Source organism: Cutaneotrichosporon oleaginosum, assembly GCF_008065305.1.
Source record: "Cutaneotrichosporon oleaginosum strain ATCC 20508 chromosome Unknown ATCC20508_contig05, whole genome shotgun sequence".
NCBI lineage: Eukaryota > Fungi > Basidiomycota > Tremellomycetes > Trichosporonales > Trichosporonaceae > Cutaneotrichosporon > Cutaneotrichosporon oleaginosum.
The window spans coordinates 1,671,328-1,691,640 of NW_027072174.1; the positions used below are offsets into that span (position 1 = coordinate 1,671,328).

Sequence of the window (20,313 nt, forward strand, 5' to 3'; positions counted from 1 at the left end):
ATGGAAGCGGCTGGTGGACGATGAAGTAGGCGAGCCGCCATCGGAAATGGGAACGTGACGGACGACTACGGGCTTCAAGGACTGTGCTTGCTATCGCTTCTCACTAATGTTAAATGATCCGAGGGCTAAATCTTGTGCAAGAGCGGCAGTTCGTGTTTTATGCAGAGTGCCGCGAGTCCACGATGTAACAGTGTGCATGCGCAGAGCAGATAACGTGATATGGAAACGCCGCCACAGGCTCGTGCAGCACGTTGTACTAACAACCCATAAACGTACGTGGAGCCACCAGGTTGTGTGCCCCTCAAATTGGGGCTTTTTGGAGCTGCACTCTTCTGGGCTCTGTGAGGAGAGCTGGGCCCATGAGAGATAGCAGGAGTCTATGAGCAAGTAAGGTGGCTGTCTTCCCAACAACTCTTATTAATCCTCTCGCTCTCTTCTTCACAACTCTCTTCCATCTGCGTGTTACTGTATCCTGTCCCCCTTACCTCGCGATACTCCTCAGGCGACACCTCCGTAAGCAGCACGAGACCCGACCTGACGCAGAGCCACTTTCGCCATGCCCCGCCCCTCCGACCTGTACCTGTTCTGGGCGGCCGTCCCGCACCCTACCGAAAGCCTGGCCGCGCACAACATCCTCAACAGCGTCGACGACCTCACACACGTCCTCGACAGCCTCCACCTCGGCACGGTCACGCCAGCCCAGTGCACGCTGCTCGAGACGCTCGCGGCGGACTTTGGCACGCTGCACATGCCCCAGACGCAAACCTTCCTTCTCGACCTCGCCCGCGCGATGCACGGCACGCCGCTATACGACCGCAAGCGCTGCCGGGGGCTGGAGGAGCTCATCGCCGACCTGCATGAGATCATCCTCTCTGAGCCGCCGGTGCGTGTGCGCTTGCATGGCTGACGCCAGGTTCCGAGTCCAGTTGTGAGGAGTCAGGCCGCCACGAGTGGGGAGGTTGTGACGCGTGATGATATGACGACCCGGGCTGTTTCGACGACCCACGCTGCTTCGACGGCCCACGCTGCTCGGGCGACCCACGCTGCTTCGACGACGCAAAAAGTCACGTCAGCTATCCCGGGCGCTGCGAGCGCGGCTGTGCCTCCTCGCTTGGGTCGGCCTGTCAGTACGAGAGGAAATTGCGCTGACGGGGTAGGCGGCTCTCAGTGAAATCCGCGACCCAAGTAATGTGCGAGGCGAGTCCGACTTGAGCAATCCCAAGGTTTCCGAGTGGTAGCAGGGCGCATGTGCCCAGTGTAGAGGCGTAGAGATTTCTTGATATCGTAATGCATGTGCTGGCTTTGCTTTTTGGACGGCTCAGAAGTGGCAACTGTCGGAGGGCGCGTGGGTTCTGTGCATGGCTGGGCCGTACGTGGTTTTGGGGCATTGAGATTCCAGTGCCACAGTCCACAGTTCCATCGTGGCGATTTAACACGAATTTGGTGGGATAAGGTCCCATCGCCTGACGTCCACTCAGCATCTTTCGTTCATTTGCGCAAGAGGGCTAGTCAAGGTTAGGCCGTTCAAAAATAAAAAGAAGCAACGAGTGAATCCGTGAAATGTGCAATGCTGCATAACCCTGGTGTAATCTACAATGGACTTCTCACTCTCTCACGCCGACGCGGCGGCGGCGGCAGCAGCGGCGTGCGTGTCGACCTTGAGCTCGGACGTGGCCATGCCCGAGGCCGACTTGTCGGCACAGGCCTGGACGTAGTCGGTGAACATGGGGTGGGTGTCAAGAGGGCCGCCGGCGGACTCGGGGTGGAACTGGACGCCCCAGATGTGCTTGCCCGACTCGGGGGTGGAGATGATACCCTCGACGGACGAGTCGTTGCAGTTGATGAAGAAGGGCGCCCAGCCGGCGGGGAAGTCCTCGGTGAGCTTGATGGCGTACTGGTGGTTCTGCGAGGTGACGTAGACGCGGCCGGCCTTGATCGAGCCCGACGAGGCAAGGGCGAGCACGGGCTGGTTGTGGCCACGGTTGCCAAAGGTCATGCGGTACGTCTCCATGCCGGCGGCGAGGCCGAGAATCTGGTGGCCCATGCAGATGCCGAAGATGGGCTTGTCCCACTCGTTGATGGTCTTGGTGACGCGGTGGACGGTCTCCATGATCGAGGTCGGGTCACCGGGGCCGTTGGAAAGGAAGAGACCGTCGTACTGGTCACGAACGGCGTTGAAGTCGTAGTTCCAAGGAAGGACCGTGACACGGGCGTCGCGCTTGACAAGCGAGCGAAGGATGTTGGCCTTGGACCCAAAGTCGAGGACAGCAATCTTGGGGCCCTTGCCGTTGGGGTTGAGCTGGTAAGGCTCCTTGGTGGAGACCTGGGAGATAAGGTTCTCCTTGGAGGGGTCCCAGTACTCGTCGGCCTTGGGAACGTACTCGGCCTCGTCGCCGACCGCGAGACGGCCGAGGGTAGTGCCCTGGTCACGGAGGAGGGTGGTGATGGCACGAGTGTCGACGCCAGAGATGCCGGGAACATCGTGGCGGGCGCACCACTCGTGAATGGACTCGATTGCCTGGTAGTGCGAGTACTTGAGGGCGACGTCGGAGACGACGACGCCGGCGCACTGGATGCCCTCGGACTCGAGGAAAGGGATGCCGGGGGTCTCCGGGAGGGGAGAGTTGGAGGGGACACCGTAGTTGCCAATCATAGGGGAGGTGAAAACGAGAAGCTGACCGCGGTACGAGGGGTCGGTCATCGAGTCGGTGTAAGAGGTGATGGAGGTGGAGAAGACGGTCTCGCCATACTTGGAGTTGGTCGAGCCAAAGTTTGTGCCGTAGTACGACTCTCCAGTCTTGAGGTGGAGGGCGGCGGGGACGACGGCGGGGAGGACCGTCTGGAGCATGCTGGGGTGCACGTTGGTAGGCGTCGCAAGGGCGCGACGGCCGAGGGCCGTCTTAGCAGAGTGGGCGAGGGGGCGAAGAATGGACGACGACATGGTGAGATGGGGTGTGATGTTTGAGTGGATGTTCCTACGCGAGTAGAGGAAAATCAAGGGTTGAGGGTGAAGACAAGGTCAGAGAGGTAGCTGGGGTTAGATGAGATGAAGAGAGCGAGAGAAAGAGTGAAGAGAGAGAAGAGGAGGAGGAGGAGGAGGAGTGGGACAAGAGAAAGAGCGATAGCGAGGGAGGAGGGAGGAGGGAGGAGAGAGGAGAGAGGAGGGAGGGGCAAAGGGCGGGGGGCAGCAAGCAGTACCTACTCGTCCGAAGTGCGTTCTGTCCACAGCATCGACAGTGTCGAGAATGGCAGTGGGGGGGGGCTGTTGAGAGTGGGGGTGGTGGGTGGGCTGTGAAGAGGGCCGAGAGGTTTGTGGATGTTGATCGAGTAAAGAAGAGAAAGAGAAAAGACAAAGACGAGTTTGGGCCTGGCTCATTTTTCGAGTCGGCTCTCCCATTCGCCAGACCCTGACTCCTCCGTCACTCATCCAGGGACAATCGGGCGGGCCTTGAGCGCGTCAACCGGGATCAATTTCAACAACTGATAAGCCATCACTCACCATCTCTCATCATCATCGAGTGCATGATTCATGACATACTCATCGTTTGAATATCACTAGCAGAAGCGGGCTTTCGGCGTGGGCTTTCGGCGTGGGTGTGGGCGTGGGCGTGGGCGTGGTTGTTGGGCGTGGGAGCCATCATAGCTAGCGTACGAGTCGTCTCAGTCCTCATCTCTCACCCACACATCGGGAGCCACGGAATCCAATTTCCGTCCATCACCTCCACCTCCACCTCCACCTCCACCTGCCCCACTCGGCTTTCTTCATCCACGTCCATCTCGAACGCTTCAATGTCAACAATCATGGCGAGCACATCAGACGCAGCAGCATTCTACGCGACTTTCCAACGCTTGAAAGCAGGTACATCTCCTCCCTTCTCCCCTCTCCCCACCCCGCGCAGCTCACACCAGACACGGCCGACGCACTATCCCACAACGCCCCAGACGCAGCGCCCAAGCTCGCCGCCCTCCGCGCCGCGCTCGCAGCCGCCCGCCCCACCCTCCCGTCGTACGACCAGCGGAGCTATGATACTGTGCGCCCCGCCCCTCTATCGCTGACAGAAGCAAGTACGCGATCTCGAAACCAAGCTTGCCGCTTCGCGGGCAGATAAGCCCAAGTCGCGCTTCGCATTCAAGCGCGCCCCGCCGACGGGCGCCTCTGCCTCTGCCCCCGCCTCCGCTTCATCGTCGCGGGCCCACTCCGCTTCGCCTGCGTCGCCTGCGTCGCCGGTCCCTCCCTCCTCCGCCCCCACCCCCACCCCCACCCCCACCCCCCCAGCGACAACATACACCCTCTCGGCCCACCGCAACCGCACCCTCACGCCATCCGACTACGCCGGCGTCGGGAGCTACACGCTCACGCTCTCCGACTTGGCCGACTGCGTCGTCGACCTGCGCGCCTCGCCCGGTCTGACGTCGCTGCACGCGCGCGACATGCGCCGCTGCGTCCTCCTCGCGCCCATCATGGCCGGCTCGGCCATGCTGTCCGACATGCACGAGTGCGCCGTGGCCCTCGGCGCCCAACAGTTCCGGCTGCACGACAGCGCCGACTGCGCGCTGCTGCTGCACACCGCGTCCATGCCCGTCGTGGAGCGGTGCGTCGGCGTGCGGTTCGGCGCCTATTCCGCTGCGCCGGGGAGCATGCATGAGCGCGTGCAAGACTTTGACTGGGTAAGGCCCGGGCCGAGCCCGCACTGGTCCCTCCTCTCGAAAGAGCGGGCGCAGGGATTGCGCTCTGCGCTCGACGCCTCGCCCACCCCGCCGGCACAGCAGTTGCTTGCCATCCTAAATCTCCCATAGTCTCCCATAGTCTATGCCATGCATGCATCTATCCCTAGCTCAGCCCTAGCCCATCAGGTCCACGAGGTCGGCGAACGCGTCGTTCTTCTTCGCCTGCTGCGGCTGCTGCTGCTGTGCGGGGCGCGGAGACGACGCCCCGTTCGTCGCTTGCGGCACAGAATATCCCGTCGCGTTGGGCGTAAGCGCCGACGACGAGCCGGCCGACTGCTGAGCCTGACCCCACGGCTGCTGCGTCTGCTGCGCCCACTGCTGCTGCTGCTGCTGGGGCTGAGACTGGCCCCACTGCTGCCCTCCGTACCCGGTACCCGACTGCTGGCCCCACTGCTGCGGCTGCTGCTGGAGCCCGCCCATGCCACCCATGCCCGCGCCCATACCCATACCGCCAAACTGCTGCTGCTGGTACTGCGGCGGCGACGGCGCCGACATGTTGAACAGGTCCATGGGATTTGTTCGGTGCGGCTGCGACGGGCCGGCGGCAGGCGCAGGCGACTGCGATGGGGATGGGGCGAAGAGGTCCAGCGGCAACCCGCCGGCCGTGAAACCGGGGTTGCTCGACGACGGCGCGGCCTCGCCGCCAGATGGGAGCGACACGCCACCAGTGTCGGCGTCGTCGGCGAAGCCGTCGAACGAGATGAGGTCGTTGGCCTTGTTGGCCGGGTTGGACTGCTGCGCGATAGTCTGTGCCGCGGCCCAATCGCCGCGCTTGGCCGCCTCGAAGCGGTCGAGCGCGGCATTGATAAGGTCGTTGCACATGAGCAGACGGTCCATCAGACCCTCGTGCTCGCCCGTGTCGTTCTCGATCCACTTTTGGATCCGTGGCCGCGCGCCGCGGCACGCCGACGCCACTTGGTCGTACACGTCGCCTTCGATGCCGACCTTTTCGCCCTCCTTCGCATTGTCCAGCATGTCGTTGAGCAGGATCGCCTTGCTCTGCACCTTCTCGAGCTCGGACACCGTCTGCTTCTCGTAGTCGACCGCCTTGTCGGGCTCGGCGCCGGCCAGCTGCTTCATGAGCTCCTGCGCCGCGGCGAGGTCGCGCGGCGTCGCTCGTCGGATCAGCTCCTGCAGCTTGGCCTGCTTCGCATTGCGGTCCTCCTCCTCGAGCTCCTCGGGACTCTTGAGGTCCTCGTTCGGGTTCCGCGTCGCCAGCGCCCGCGCCGCGTCAAATGGTTTGAACCGGTACCCCTTGTAGCTGAGCAGCCGGTGCATGTCACGGATGTGCACCAGGTCGTCCTTGTATTTTGACGCCACACAGATCGTGTTCTTCCATTCGTGAATGAGCTGGGCGTCAGCTCTATCTCACTGCCTCCGGCTCGAGACGCAAGCCTTACCTCGAGGATGCGCGCCATGACGCGCCCCACGACCATGGGCGGGCGCTCGGGGAAGCGGCGCACGAGCTCATTCAGGAACTCTTTGGTGCTGATCTGCAGATGGATCGGGTATCCACAGTTCTTGACGAGGTGATCGAGCACGTTGAGGGCGATGAGCGACTGATTCGGGTTGCGCGAGTTGATGTACACTAGAAGGGCCTGCGTTGCTTCCCGCGCACTGAAACGTGAGAACAGCTCCGGGGAGCCCCAGCTTACGAGTTGGCCTTCTTCTTGTTAACGGCCTCGGCGAGCTCGAGATTCACGACGTCGTTGGACGACATGAGCGTCGGATCGCATGCCTGGTCTGCGTGTCAGTTGCTCTCGAAATTCGGATTTCGGCCGACGCACCGACTAGCGCCTGGACGGCGGAGCGACGCGTCCACGGCGACGAGGATGATGCGAGCATGGGGAGGGGGGGTATTGTGGTGAGAGGGGGGAGACTGTGGCCTGCGTGGCCCAGTGTGTGGTGTTGGAAGAAGAGAGAGAGAGAGAGAGTAGAGGTACAAGTTGTTGCCAGTCAAGGCTTGGCGATGGATCTCGAGCTGGCACGAGTGGTCGTTGCCGATGGCGTCGGCCGCGTGTCCATCAATGAGCAGTGCGGGGCAACAGACGGGATCAATTCCACCTGGCGTGAGGTTGATGCCACGAGTGCCACACTGGTCGCTCCGAATTCTCCAGGCGCAGGGCCCACCGTAGAGTCCCCCCCGCCCAGCGCCTCCCTCCACTGCCTACGCCGGCGCACAACGACGGGCCAACCATCGCGAGCTCAAATCACTCCGCGACCTCCGTCACTCCAACCATCACAAACAGGCGACAGAGGCCACCATGGTGTCCGCCCGTTTCGGTGAGCTTTCCTTGGACCTTGGCGCACCCCCCTCGCCCTTTAGCCATGCATGCTGACGCTTTCCTGCAGCTCCCGCACTCCGGTCAAAGGTCGCGGCCTCGGTCGGCCCGCGCATGGCCATCCGGGTGGGTCTCTGCTCCGACTCCGCACCTCGCGAGCACCGCTGACCTCAGTCAACGCACGACCTCACGGTCCTTAACCAGCCCAAGACGAACAAGGCTGTGCCCATCACGCGCGTGGGCTCGCCCATCGGTGGCCGCGCCTCCCTCTCCGGCCACACTGTCACCGTCTTCGGCGCAACCTCCTTCCTCGGCCGCTACCTCGTCTCAAAGCTCGCAAAGGACGGCACCCAGGTCATCGTCCCTTACCGTGATGAGGACGCCAAGCGCCACCTCAAGGTGGCCGGCGATCTCGGTCAGGTCGTGCCCCTCGAGTGGGACGCGCGCAAGCCGGACCAGATCCACGAGTGCCTCCGTCACTCGGACACGGTGTACAACCTCGTCGGGCGGGACTGGGAGACGCGCAACTACTCGTACAATGACGTGAACGTGACCACGGCCGCTACGATTGCGCAGATCGCTGCCGAGTCGGGCGTCGACCAGTTCATCCACGTCTCGCACCTCAACGCCAACCCCCGCTCCACCTCCGAGTTCTACAGGACCAAGTACGCCGGCGAGCGGGCAGTGCGCGACGCGTTCCCCAACGCCACGATCGTCCGCCCCGGCCGCATGTTTGGCGGTGAGGACTGGCTGCTCAACGCCCTCGCGACCTGGCCCATTCTCGGCAAGCTCAACAACGGCAACACCCAGATCCTGCCGGTCCACGTCCACGATGTCGCCGAGGCGCTCAAGGTCATGCTCGACGCACCCGTCACCTCGGTGGCCAGCACCTTCTCCCTCCCCGGCCCCGAAATGCACACGTACAGCTCTATCGCGGCGCTCATCTCCGAGCTTACGCTCAAGCCCGAAACGTCGCTGCCGGCTGTGCCCAAGCCAATCGCGCAGATCTTCTCCAACATCATTAACCGCGCCATCTGGTGGCCCGTGCTGAGCCCCGACGAGCTCGAGCGCTACTACATCAACGACGCGGGTGTGGAGAAGCTGAACCGCCCCGACATCTCGGCGTACCCCGCCGGCTGGGCGCCAGAGTTCAAGGACGAGTCTGTGCCCGCCGTCGACGGCGAGCCGGTCAAGTCGTGGGGCGAGCTTATGATTGAGCCTGACCGCATCGAGGAGCACGCGATCAAGTACGTCCGTCGCTACCGTTCGTCGGCGACCTTTGACGTGCCGGTGGAGATCGGCCACTTCAAGCGCCCCAAGCCATACCATGTTGTGCCTTAGATTAAATGCACAGGGATAAAGTAGAGGGGGGAACGAAGAGGGAGAGGTGTGAGGAGAGTGGTGAGGAGGAGGAGGAAGGGGGAGGCGGCGAGGAGCAGGTGATGTTGGAGTGCTGAAGTCATCGGTGCATGGGTGTAAACAGAGTGTGTGGCCTGGCCGCTGGTTACCGCGCACTGGTATACAGGAGAAGTCGAAGAGGTGGAGATAGAGAACAACGGACCACGGACAACGCTCAACAGCTCGTCGTCCGCACGTGAGCTCTAATCACCCTCATCGGCGACTGCAGATCGCCGCCCTCCGAATGTCCTCTCAACGTTCCACCTCTTCCGAAATCGCGGAATGCACGTCTGGCCTGCCTGGCCTGCCTGCTGCCTGTCCTGCCTGCTGCCTGTCCTGCCTGTTGCCTGCTGCCTGCTACTGTCTGACCCGCCTGGCCTCCTGGATTCTGCAGCCCATCCTCCATGTGTGACCCGCGTCAGTCGCGTATGGCCGTCACATCCACAGCTGGACATGGGGTAAGGGGGCCGTGACATCGGCACATACCGGGCCATCCCGACGCCCGACGCCCCACGCCCCACGCCCCACAGCATACCGCACAGAGTTCGCTTCATCTCATCTGCAGTTTGCGGTTCCACGCAGGTGGAGTCGTACTCCGCCATGGCATGGGTGTGTGGTTATGCCGATACGTCGTGTGCGCTGCTGGCCTCCGCAACTCGCTGCGCCTTCGGAGACTCGCTCGCTGCTTCTGCATGCTCGACTCTCGCTCGCTGTTCTTCCTCACTCCACTCGCTCGCAGCGCTCGCAGCACTCGCTTCCTCGCTACCTCTCCACGCTCCACTTGCTCGCTGCGCTCGCAGTACTCGCTCCCTCGCTCGCGCTGATTACGAACCAATGCATGTTATAAATCTACAATGATGCCAATGTCATGAATATGCAATCTACGCGCGGGAAGCGGCCTTGGCAGCCTGGACGAGGTCGCGCTCGAGGTCGCGCACGTCCTCGATGCCGACGGAGAGGCGGATGAGTTCGTCGTCGATGCCGAGGATGGCGCGGTCCTCTGCGCTGACGCTCGCGTGCGTCATCAACGACGGCAGCTCCGCGAGGGACTCGACGCCGCCGAGCGACTCGGCGAGCGTGAACACCTTGAGCGCGGAGAGGAAGTTGGAGGACACGGTCGCCTTCTCCGCCGCGGAGAGCTTGGCCGCGTCGAGCCGGAACGAGACCATGCCGCCGTACGGGAAGCCCGAGTCCTTGTCCATGCCTTGGGACTCGATTTTCTCGCGCGCGACAGGCGACAGCTGCTTCCACGCGAGGTGGCGGATGGGGGTGCGCGCGGCGCCCTCGAGGCCGGGGTAGAGGACTTCGCGGACCCAGTCTTGGCGCTCGAGCCAGCGGGCGATTTCGAGCGCGTTCGCGCCGTGCGTCTGCATGCGGAGGTGGAGCGTCTTGGCGCCGCGCTGCGCGAGCCACGAGTCAAACTGCCCCGGCACGGCGCCGCCCGCGTTCTGGTAGAAGCGCAGCTTGTCCATGATCTCGGGGTTGGGCGCGACGAGCACACCCATGATGACGTCGCTGTGCCCGTTCAGGTACTTTGTGACCGAGTGGACGACAATGTCGGCGCCCAAGCGCAGCGGCTGCTGGTAGTACGAGGACATGAAGGTGTTGTCGACGACGACGATGGCGCCGTGGGCGTGGGCGACGCGCGCGACGGTCTCGACGTCGATGACGGAGAGGGTGGGGTTGGTGGGGGTCTCGATCCAGACGAGCTGCGTCTCGGGGCGGAACGCGGCCTCGAGCTGCTTCTCGACCTCGACGGCGTGCGCCTCGATCGAGGACGCCGCCTCGTTCATTGAGATGTGCACGAACGACGTCTCGATGCCAGAGTTGACCGCCACCTTGGTGAAGTAGCGGTAGGTGCCGCCGTAGACGTCGCCGACCGAGATGATGTGCCCGTTCTGCTTGACGAGGCTGGACACGATGGCCTGGGTGACCGCCGAGCCGGACGAGAATGCCAGAGCGGGCGGCAGGTCCTGCGCCAGCTGCGACGTCGTGGCGTGCACATCTCCGGGCTCGGGGAGCTCGAGCGAGGCAATGAGCGCCTCAAATGCCAGGCGGTTGGGGTTGTTGGAGCGCGTGTACTCGAAGCCCTGGAAAGAGTCAGCATTTACACATTTTGATTTTTCGGCATTGCCTCACGGCCTGATGGCCTCATCACTTGAGGCCATGGAGACTTGGCATCACATTCAAGCCGCAAGCCTCGGGGGCGAAAAGCCTGCGCCACTCGGCTCTCCGCCGGTGCCTGCCGGCCGATGCCGGGAATTCTCTGCTCCTACTCACCTTGTGCACGCCGACCGCAGTCTGCTTGTAGGTCGTGGCGAGGGAGATGGGGGGGATGACGGCGCCGGTCTCCTCGTTGGCCTCGGAGCCGGCGTGGATGACGCGCGTGTTAAAGTGGTACGCCTCGTGGACGTGGGGCGCGGGGGCGGCGTTGCCGTTCGACTCGCCGTTGGTGTAGATGGTCATTTTGGATAGGGGAGGGGTGGGGGTTGGTTTGATCGGGGTTGAACCGGACAAAGAGGGCTAGCGGATGCTAGATGTAATGGAGAAAGAGAGGTAGAGAGAGGGGCTGGGACGAAGAGTAACCGATGCATGATGCAAGACGCGCTCTTATACTCGAGACGAGTGGCGGCGGTGACCAAATTTCAACATGACAAACTAAACACAGCACGCAATTGCTACCCACTGCCCCCTATCACTCAGCCCACCGGCCATGTGCGGCACCCGAATTCCTCGGTCCTCCTGCCGCGCGCCGTGCTTGTGTCCTCGAGTCCTCGAGTCCTCGGCGTCTGCCCCCAGCTCCGCGCATTCCCCGCGTACAGGTCGACGAGCACAGCGGGAGAACGCGGGGCGGATCAACAGTGCCCCTCCCGGAAAATTCTTACCAAGCCAAGTTTGCCACCAAGCGAGCGTGAGCTTTACCCGCTCTACCCGCCGCGCTCCCCACCAGACGTCACTGCTCACGCCATCCGCTCGCTCGCTCTGGCGCATTACAAACACTCCGTCTCGCACTTCGTCACACCGTGGAATGTACAATACTCTACCGCTAGCGTCCAGCGTCTTCTCGCGCGACGTCCCGCTTGCAATGCAATGCGTTGTTATCAAGCACTATGCGCACGCGTGACTAATACACACGAAGCCCCCCCGCCCCGCCAGCCCCCCGCGCGTTAGTATACTCCCCCTGCTCGCACTCGTGCACGCACTCACGCGTGAGGTGGAGCAATGCCCTCGCGTCACGTCGCGTCGTCACACTGATCTTATACAAACATGTGCCCCAGCAGTACACAGTCTCTCGAGCGGCCTTCTACAGATTCCGCCGTGAAAACCTCACAACTTGCCCGCGCCTCAGCGCTCAGTCGGCCTTGAGCCCCTCCCCCTTCTTCCGCTCCAAATACTCCTGGTGGCGCCGGCGCCCGAGCTCAAGCTGCTCCTCCCTGCTCATCTCTTGCAGCACACCCAGTCTTGAAAAGTCGAGCGGCGGCATGCCTGGCATGGCAGGGACCGCAGCGTCGGCAGGCGTGCGCGGCGACTCGTCAAATCGGCTCCTCGGAGACGAGCTCAGGCCAGGTACCTCGCGCTCCGGCGACAGCGGTGCAGCGTAGTACTCTCCAAATAGCTCCCGCAGCGCGGCGTCGCGCGCCTCGTTTGACGACGCGCCGACGCCAATCAGCTCATCGCCTTCACGGTACACCGAGAAGGGGTCAAAGCTAGAGTCGTGCTCAAAAGCAAGATCTGAGGGCGCCGGGAGAGCATCGCCCCTGCTGTTAGCTCTGCTTTCCATGTCACTCTGTCACTCACCATAGTGCCTCCTCCAGATCGTTCAAGAGACGAGGGATGTTGCCCGCCTGGCCATCCGTCATGACATTGCTGGGCGCAATGTCTCCGTAACCGCCTTTCACAACAGTCTCGCCAAACGCCCAACCGAGATCTTTGCGGCGATTAACAGCTTCGTCGACATCTCGCAGCCCATGGCGAATCTCGCGCTCGTAAAACTCGACATCCGCCAGCGTCGGTGGCGAGGGCAAAAAGCCCTGTCGCTTGCCCTCTTGTACAGCGGTGATCGTCCAGCTCTTCCACGACTTGGACTCGAGAGCGCCGGCGACCGATGCTCGCCGAGCAACGGGCACGCCGGCCCACGGACAGGGACGATCGGGATAAGTCGTACACCACACGGCGTCAATGTATCCGCCCAACGCTTGAACGAGCTCGATAACGAGTGGGCGGATGCGGCGGCGTGATAGCAGGGTGTCGATGGCGGCGAAGGGATTCTCCATATTGGGCGATACTCGTGGATGAGTTGACAATCGCTTGACTCTTAACGGCGCCGCGTTCTCAAAGAAGGAGGGGTCGACCGCCAGTTCAACGTCGCGTAGGGCTCGCACGGAGTCCGTGGTGTAGATGTCGAGCGCACCGGGCACCAGGGCTTTGTTCAGACTCGCGGGGTGGGATGTTTCGGAGGCCTCTGCATTCCAGGGGATGAATCCGCTCGAGCTTGGGCCAGCGATGGACAAGGAGCCACGAGCTGACAAGTCTCTTCCGCTGCGCCCGAGGGTGGACGGAGGAGTGTTGGTGTTGGAGGCCGTTTCTCCCGACTGCCGGTCGGCGCGGAAGAGGACGCTCGAGCTTGTACTCGCGATCGGCCCGTCGGTGATGGTGGTGGCTTGTTGTGGTTGTTCGACAATCCATTTCTGCCGTCAGCCCCACGGTCTTTCCAACTGTTCCTCAAGTGCAGTGCACCCATGCCCTATCCGCCTTGGCATGCAGCAGAGGCGCGCGGCATGTCGACCCACCCTCCATTTGGCCACTGCGGCTTCCGCTTTCCGGCGGTCCGTTCGCGCCTCGTGGTGTTCTGGCACGAGACGTTTCCTGCTCGCACGAGGAAGCGGTAACATTTCGAGGTCATCTTCGAACCCCGAACTGCTCTGTAACGACCGCACGCTCTTGGCTGACCGCACACCGGGGAGGGAGCCGCGTCGTGTAAAGATGGTGCTGAGATTGCGTCCCGAGCTGAGGCCAGAATGCACGCTCGCAGACACTGAGTGCACGCTCGCGGAATAGGTTGAACCAGTTTCTGATGGTGATAGCGTGTCGTGCGGAGTCTGTGTGTCAGGTATGGCGCGCGTGCTGCCCTTGAGACAAACAACCGTGACTCACCAACCATGGAGACATTCGCGAGGGGCCCGCCTTGAGTGGTGGTGGCGGCTGCCAGGCATTTGCTGTGGCAGTGGGCATGGTGAGAGAAAGAGTGAGGAGGGAGGGGCAGCGAGTTGATGATGCGTTGATGGTGGGGCGTAAATGGAAGAGGGGGGGGGGAGAGGAGGAGGAGGAGGGCTCGGCGCAGGCGATCGCGGATGTGAGCGCGATGGAGCGCGTCACACCGGACAAGGACGCTACCGAGCGGCGGCGGAGTTGGCCAGCGGGTAGAACGGCGGCGAGGGAGTCGCGCTGACAGATGCAATGAGAGAGATGCAAGAAAGAGAGAAAGAGATGGGATGGTGACTACAAGCGCAATGCCGTAATGGAAGGATATTATACTCGATCACTTTCAAAAGATAGGGTTCACAACATCCGGCGCCCACTCTGCTGTCCTCCAACCTTCCATCCCTCCTGACCCCAGGACGCGTTCCCACCAACACCTTGCAGTGCATTCGCCAGCACCCCTCGACCTGCATGTGCATGTTCTTTCGCGCGTGTCAGCAACGACCATGATGCATTCAGTGTTGTACCCAACACCCCACTGGAGCGCGCCTCATGAAATTCGATCCCTTGAGCGTGGCGTTGTGGCGCGCCGGGTCGCCCTGCATTCCCTGCAATCCCTGCCCGAAGTCTTCATCGGCCCCGATTTCTCTCCTCATCCTCTCCATCCTCCCGACTCTCTCTCTCTCTCTCTCTCTCTCTCTCTCGCTTGTGCAACTCTGGCAACTGTCCACTCTCCGTCCTTCCCGACGCAACGTAACATGACTTGTAACGGGTCCATTCAGGCCTCGGCATCCTGTTGATCTCCCGCTTTCTCCTCTGCCCTCCCCCCCTCTCCATGCTCATAAGCTCACCTCGCAGCTCCCCTCGTTGCTCCTGTTCGGTCACAGTCATCTACGCACTCCTCTACTCGCCTTGATTAACGCCCCACGGGATTGTAGCAGAGGCAGGCATCGATGCAATGCGGGGAGGGGAAGCGAGCTGGCTTTTTGCTGCGGCGCGGCGGCGCCCTCAATTCAATCTCATTCAGTCCGCCACTGTCGCCGTTGTCCAGACTGTCTCAGACCTCAATTCCTCTGGGTCAAGATCCAAGTGGCAGTTGATGCTGTGGCATTGTGGGAGATCGAGTCCGCTCAATGGGTACAAGTCATGCACGACACCAATGCAGTCGCAAGATGGCAGATATGGCACGACTCGTCTCCGAACTTTACGGCGCCTCACTGCGGCAGCGGGATGGCTTTCCGCGCCCGGGGGCACAGGCTGCACTCCACTCCTGGCCAATTCGCGTCGCGCGAGCGCTTCAGCGCCGACTTGTTACTCCAGGAGGCGTTTCAATGCTCACCGAAAACTTAGAACACGCAACGGAAACTTGACGAAACTGTAGCTATGCCGCGTTTTTTGGGTGCAAGTCCACAGCGCACACGGTCCAATTGTTCGATTCACGTGAGCGCACGGATCCGGGAGGCCAGGAAGCCGTACCATAACGTGAACATTGCGGATGCGGATAGCAGGCTGCAGGCTGCCTCAAGTCACGAGGACACATGGGCACAAGCAGCCTCACCCTTCCGACCCAGCGCCGTCATCTCCCTCACTCCTGTGCTCGCGCCTGATTTTGGCTTGCATCAGAGCAAGCATCAGGAGCGCCAGGTGCACGCACGGCTTGGCAGGCGGATTGCCACCTGCGACGCACGTGCCCTGTGCGTGGTTCTCCCGTGGCCACTGCCGCACTTCTGCCGCACCTCGCTGCACCGGATATCCGACCGGATCTTGCAACGCACGACAGATACGCCACAGTCCATGATCTAGCGAGTGGTCGCAAAGTCCGCACGTCCCTACGACGTTTCGCTAAATCAACTGTCGGGCACTGTAAAACGAAGAGGAGGCAATTTTGACAACACTGCGAAACGGTGCCAAGTGCAATGCCAAGGGAGGGCGCCGCATCCCTCGTACCCTCTGCCTGGCCCAGACTGCCGCCACCTCCGCATCCCATTGCTCTTCCCCCGTACCCCGACACTCACCCCGCACTGAGTCGCCCCGCAAGATTCGCAGCAACGTCAGCGCGCAACAGAGCTCACCGTCGGCCACGAGCGCTGGGGTTGCCATGGGGCGTGGGGCATGGGCGTGGGGCTCAATAACAGACGACTGCGGTGTGGGGTCGGCCAACCACGCAGTCCAGCTCGATCAATTACTGTGGGGCTGAGCGCTCACCCGAGAAGACGTAGCCTCAATCGTGCAGCTTGGCGGGACGCATCAACGCAGCTACGCACACGTAGAGCACGCACGCAGTCGCCCCAATATCTTGGTCGGCCAATTTTAGCCTTTATCATGGCATGTGCAGCGCCATGTGGTGAGAGGTGCCTGGCGGAGCGTGGCCGCGTTTCGATTGTGCTATGTTTGGATTTGGGCCTCGTCTCGCGTCTCGATTATCGGGAGGTGAGATGACGGTCGCATGGAGATTCATACTAGTTGTGGGTGGATGGGCGTTTGCGGAACGCAATGTGCTGAAGAGGGGCCGGCTTGCTAGAGCCATCGCTGGCGCTGTCTTTCACTCTGCTCTCTCTGCGCTTGACTGCCAGCATGCCACATTCTCCGCCTCAACGAGTACATCTCCCACTTGAAACGATCAGATCACATAGCCATCTTCAGAACACCCACCACCCGCCACCTCCCCCACCTCATGTCAGCCATCATTGCCATATCGAGCGCTCGCGCGCTCGACCCCACGGCGCCCGCTCCACCGCCTCCACTCCGCAATTAGCCCCCCGCATCCGACCTCCGCTAACACAGTCACCGGAGTGAGCCCCTCGCTCGTGCACCGCAGCCATGGCGAGGCCTTCGGGCTTCCACCCCGACGGCGATCCAAATAGGAGCGCAGCTCGGCAAAGTGCGTTTCAATCGCGGCCCGGTCTGCGGAGGCGATATCCAATGGCTCTCCGAACACAGAGTCTGTTCTCATTATCCGCCCCGGGCAGTATTTCCACACCCCTGACCGCCTCACCTCTCGCACAGGAGATATCGAGCAGTGCCTAGTGCCCGATTGAGCGGATAGGTTAGACATGTGCCCATTATGTGCGGACATAGTGCGGCGATAGCGGCACCTGCCTCCCACATGTCCTGCGTCCTGGCCAACATGCGCTCATCCTCCTCGTACCGATCGTGCCGGCCGGTGGTATGTTGGCGTAATTCGCCGCGCGGCTGTGAGCAAGCTTTCAAGCTTGCAACGCATCCCTGTGCTCGTCTCTCGTCTCGCTTGTCCAGCCCGCGCTGGCCACGTTGGCCGACTAAACCCAACAGCGCTCCACGCCTCTGCCTGTGGGGCGCCGAGCGGCGCGGGGCTCTGGGTGCGAGCGCGAGATGTGCGTACGGGGCTCGGCGCCCGTCGCTGGGGCCGAGACGCGAGCGTCCCGAGGCCAAGACATTGCTTGCGCGAGAGCATAAAAACTAGCTCTTCGCCAGCAAGTTGCAGCCCATCTCTTTCTTTCTATCTCACCATGTCCCAGTCTACCCGCCACTCCAACGAGGACGTCAAGAACGAGGCGGCGCCCATCGTCGCGGCCCCGACCCCCAACTTCCAGGGCGGCGGCGGTGTGTCCCGCTTCATCACGCCCGGCGGCCACCCCATGGACACCTCGCAGCCCGCGTTCCCCGTCTTCCACCGCAAGTTTGCCAACCCCGCCCCTCTGGGTCTCATGTCGTGAGCTGCCGCGCCACATTGCGCATTGTTCGCTCGATCCTGACCCCAGTTTCGGCGGCACCACGGTCCTTCTCTCCCTGTACAACCTGTCTGCTCGCGACATCCACACGCCCAACGTGCTCGTCGGCGTTGCGCTTTTCTACGGTGGCCTGTGCCAGATCATCTGTGGCGTCCTCGAGTGGGCGTGCGGCAACTCGTTCGGCACCTGCGCGTTCACGGGATACGGCGCGTTCTGGATGTCCTGGGCTGCCATCCAGATCCCCTGGTTCGGCGTCAAGGCCGCCTACCCCGACCGGGACGAGCTCATGCAGGCCATCGGGCTGTACCTCGTCATGTGGGGGTTGGTGACTACGTTCCTCACGATCTGTCTTCTCCGCTCCTCCGTCGCTCTCGTCTTCGTCTTCGCCGATATCGCCCTCACGTTCTTCATCCTCGCCGCAGCGGACATGACTGGTAACGGCACGCTCGTCAAGGTCGGTGGTGGCTTTGGTGTCGTGGGCGGCCTCGGCGCCATGTACGTCGCAGTCGCTGGTCTCCTCACCAACGACACCTCGTTCTTCACCATCCCCGTCGGCAACCTTGCCCCCAAGAACTAGATTCACAGCATATTGTAGCATTGCGCAGCAGGGGCTGCGGCAAAAGTATCTCACACAATCTTCTATCACTGAATGAATAGGAGTAATCAGGATTTTTTTGCAGGAGTTTCATTGGACTTGGGTGGGGCGGCTTGCGCCCTCCTCGTCCGTGTGGCCATACTCTTGCCGTCAGCCGTGTGCGTGCGCCCACGGTGGCCTGCGTCAGCGACTGCATTAGTTCTTTAATGTTTATGGCAAACGCTTGCATGCGTCGTCGGATTGTCCGCGTCGTTAATGGTCGACTTGTTGCCTTCCGACCAGACGAGGCACAGACGACTTTCCGAATGACGTGGTGGTCGTAATGCGAGGTTAACCGTTCCTGCAATCCCACGCCGGAATGCACATTGACCGATGATGACCACCAGGACGTAAAGAGGCTGCACATTGGCACACAGAACTCACTTTTTATCCCTAGTACTTCTCAAGTTATGGGAGGCGCCGCCGAGTATCCGTCTCTCGCACAAGTGCCACATTTGTGCCACGTGACACATCAATGACATTGCTGGAGCCCCGGGTTTGGCGGGATCAAATTACAGTAAGAGGACCTTCAACGCTTGGCTGCACAAGACCACTCTCTCTCGCGGCCAACTGAAACGTTCTGCCATCTTCTTGCATCTCTCTCCGCTCCCTCTCTCACCCTCCCACCCCCGACTCCTGTCCCAAAATGGCCGCCCCCGCCCCCGAGATCGACCTCAAGAAGCCCGCCCCCGTCGCCGAGGTGCCCAAGGAGGAGGAGAAGGGCCTCACCAACGACATGTGCGTCCCACGGCCCTCTAGCCTCGACCAGCTACCACAGGACTGTGTTCTAACGCCAGCATCACCAAGTACACCACCGCTGGCCAGGCTCTTGCTGCCGTCCTCAAGAAGTTTGTCCCGGAGATCACTGCCGGCAAGAAGGTCCTTGAGCTCTGCATCTCGTGCGTCGAACAATGGGAGGTGCGGAAAGCTGACGTCTAGCGGCGACAAGCACATCGCCGAGTCGGTCGCGTCCCTCTACAACAAGGCCAAGGCTGGTGTCAAGGTCACCAAGGGTGAGTGTCGAGCTGCGCTTGCCGCCAGTGCAAAGTCGCGCTCTGGCATCAGCATGTGCTCCTTGCCATCGGATCCGAGGTATGGCGGATGGCTGACTCGCAGGTTCGGCGTTCCCCACCTGTATCTCGGTCAACAATGTCGTCTCGCACGTCTCGCCCCTCCCCTCTGACCCCGAGTACACGCTCAAGGACGGTGACGTCGTCAAGGTCCAGCTCGGTGTCCACATTGACGGCTACGCCGTTGTGCACGCCGAGTCGATTGTGATCGGCTCCAAGGTCGAGGGCGCCGCGGCCGACGTCGTTGCGGCCGCGTACGATGCCGCTCAGGCTGCTATGCGCACCCTCAAGGCTGGCGCCAAGAACTGGGACGTCACCGAGGTCGTTACCAAGGTGGCTAAGGAGTACGAGACCCTCCCCGTCCAGGGCATGCTCTCGTGCAACCACGAGAAGAACGTCACCGACGGCAAGAAGCGCATCCTTCTCAACCCCACGCCCGAGCTCAAGCGCGAGCACGAGTCGTGCACCTTCGAGGAGGGTGAGGTGTACGGTGTTGACGTCCTTGTTGTCTCCGGCACCGACCCCAAGGTAAGCCAACCGCCGCGGGGCAAATCCATCTCCACCGAGCTGACATCCCAGGCCCGCCCCGAGGACGCCCGCACGTCGGTGTACAAGCGCGCCAACGACATCAACTACCAGCTCAAGATGAAGACGTCGCGCACCACCTTCTCCGAGATCCAGAAGAAGGCCGGCGCCTTCCCCTTCACGCTCCGCGCTCTCGACGACGAGAAGCGCGCCCGCATGGGCGTGCAGGAGGCTGTCTCGCACGGCCTCCTCAAGCCATACGAGGTCACCCAGACCGCTGCCGGCACCGTCGTCGCCCAGTTCTTCTTCACCCTCGCCCTCATGCCCGCCGGCCCCTTGCTGCTCTCCCCCGTCCCTGCGTGGTACTCGGCCGACAAGGTCAAGTCATCCAAGTCGATCAAGGACGAGGAGCTCAAGGCGCTTGTGGCCGCGCCCCTCCGCGCGCCCAAGAAGAAGGCTAAGAAGGCCGCCGCCGAGGCCAAGGCTTAATTGCGGACACTGGTGACGCATGGGAGAAGAAGCCTATAGCTGTACTGCTCACAGCAGCATGTTTTTCCTACTTACCTCGCACACATCTGAAGATGAATTCAAACGAGATGCGAATGTGTAGGCCCAGCAGCGGGGAGCGGGTGGATGGGAGGGTGTGGGTCGTGCGGGTGTCGAGGGCGAGTTTAGAGTGGGGACTATCGAGGACCAGGGGGAGGAAGTTGAAGAGAGACTCCAGCTGACTGCGCTGGACGATTGGGCATGGGTGATATCGACGTCGG

General features: G+C 62.0%; 9 protein-coding genes across 9 annotated transcripts; 5 read left to right on the plus strand and 4 right to left on the minus strand.

Moving 5' to 3' along the window:
- Nucleotides 1-556: 556 nt before the first annotated feature.
- COLE_06192 (uncharacterized protein) lies at nucleotides 557-1,171 on the plus strand (the record flags this gene model as incomplete). The annotated part of the gene is made up of 2 exons (XM_018424864.1): nucleotides 557-883; nucleotides 914-1,171. The coding sequence occupies 2 exons, from the start codon at nucleotides 557-559 to the stop codon at nucleotides 1,169-1,171; spliced, it is 585 nt and encodes a 194-aa protein (XP_018276665.1).
- A 441-nt stretch (nucleotides 1,172-1,612) lies between these two features.
- On the minus strand, nucleotides 1,613-2,941 carry COLE_06193 (uncharacterized protein; the record flags this gene model as incomplete). The annotated part of the gene is made up of 1 exon (XM_018420954.2): nucleotides 1,613-2,941. One exon carries the CDS (start codon nucleotides 2,939-2,941, stop codon nucleotides 1,613-1,615), a length of 1,329 nt encoding a protein of 442 aa, XP_018276664.1.
- Nucleotides 2,942-3,789: 848 nt separating this feature from the next.
- On the plus strand, nucleotides 3,790-4,672 carry COLE_06194 (uncharacterized protein; the record flags this gene model as incomplete). The annotated part of the gene is made up of 4 exons (XM_018426903.2): nucleotides 3,790-3,859; nucleotides 3,910-4,031; nucleotides 4,063-4,592; nucleotides 4,648-4,672. 4 exons carry the CDS (start codon nucleotides 3,790-3,792, stop codon nucleotides 4,670-4,672), a joined length of 747 nt encoding a protein of 248 aa, XP_018276663.1.
- Nucleotides 4,673-4,842: 170 nt separating this feature from the next.
- On the minus strand, nucleotides 4,843-6,573 carry COLE_06195 (uncharacterized protein; the record flags this gene model as incomplete). The annotated part of the gene is made up of 4 exons (XM_018424023.2): nucleotides 4,843-6,078; nucleotides 6,129-6,345; nucleotides 6,384-6,471; nucleotides 6,516-6,573. 4 exons carry the CDS (start codon nucleotides 6,571-6,573, stop codon nucleotides 4,843-4,845), a joined length of 1,599 nt encoding a protein of 532 aa, XP_018276662.1.
- A 551-nt stretch (nucleotides 6,574-7,124) lies between these two features.
- On the plus strand, nucleotides 7,125-8,351 carry COLE_06196 (uncharacterized protein; the record flags this gene model as incomplete). Its single annotated transcript, XM_018421505.2, has 2 exons — nucleotides 7,125-7,136; nucleotides 7,185-8,351. 2 exons carry the CDS (start codon nucleotides 7,125-7,127, stop codon nucleotides 8,349-8,351), a joined length of 1,179 nt encoding a protein of 392 aa, XP_018276661.2.
- Nucleotides 8,352-9,289: 938 nt separating this feature from the next.
- On the minus strand, nucleotides 9,290-10,874 carry COLE_06197 (uncharacterized protein; the record flags this gene model as incomplete). Its single annotated transcript, XM_018424022.2, has 2 exons — nucleotides 9,290-10,498; nucleotides 10,689-10,874. 2 exons carry the CDS (start codon nucleotides 10,872-10,874, stop codon nucleotides 9,290-9,292), a joined length of 1,395 nt encoding a protein of 464 aa, XP_018276660.1.
- An 886-nt stretch (nucleotides 10,875-11,760) lies between these two features.
- Nucleotides 11,761-13,640, minus strand: COLE_06198 (uncharacterized protein; the record flags this gene model as incomplete). The annotated part of the gene is made up of 4 exons (XM_018426902.2): nucleotides 11,761-12,166; nucleotides 12,207-13,096; nucleotides 13,199-13,507; nucleotides 13,563-13,640. 4 exons carry the CDS (start codon nucleotides 13,638-13,640, stop codon nucleotides 11,761-11,763), a joined length of 1,683 nt encoding a protein of 560 aa, XP_018276659.1.
- A 3,455-nt stretch (nucleotides 13,641-17,095) lies between these two features.
- COLE_06199 (uncharacterized protein) lies at nucleotides 17,096-17,894 on the plus strand (the record flags this gene model as incomplete). The annotated part of the gene is made up of 2 exons (XM_018420490.1): nucleotides 17,096-17,298; nucleotides 17,348-17,894. 2 exons carry the CDS (start codon nucleotides 17,096-17,098, stop codon nucleotides 17,892-17,894), a joined length of 750 nt encoding a protein of 249 aa, XP_018276658.1.
- Nucleotides 17,895-18,597: 703 nt separating this feature from the next.
- On the plus strand, nucleotides 18,598-20,035 carry COLE_06200 (uncharacterized protein; the record flags this gene model as incomplete). The annotated part of the gene is made up of 5 exons (XM_018421504.2): nucleotides 18,598-18,689; nucleotides 18,749-18,850; nucleotides 18,891-18,964; nucleotides 19,068-19,549; nucleotides 19,601-20,035. 5 exons carry the CDS (start codon nucleotides 18,598-18,600, stop codon nucleotides 20,033-20,035), a joined length of 1,185 nt encoding a protein of 394 aa, XP_018276657.1.
- Nucleotides 20,036-20,313: the final 278 nt, after the last annotated feature.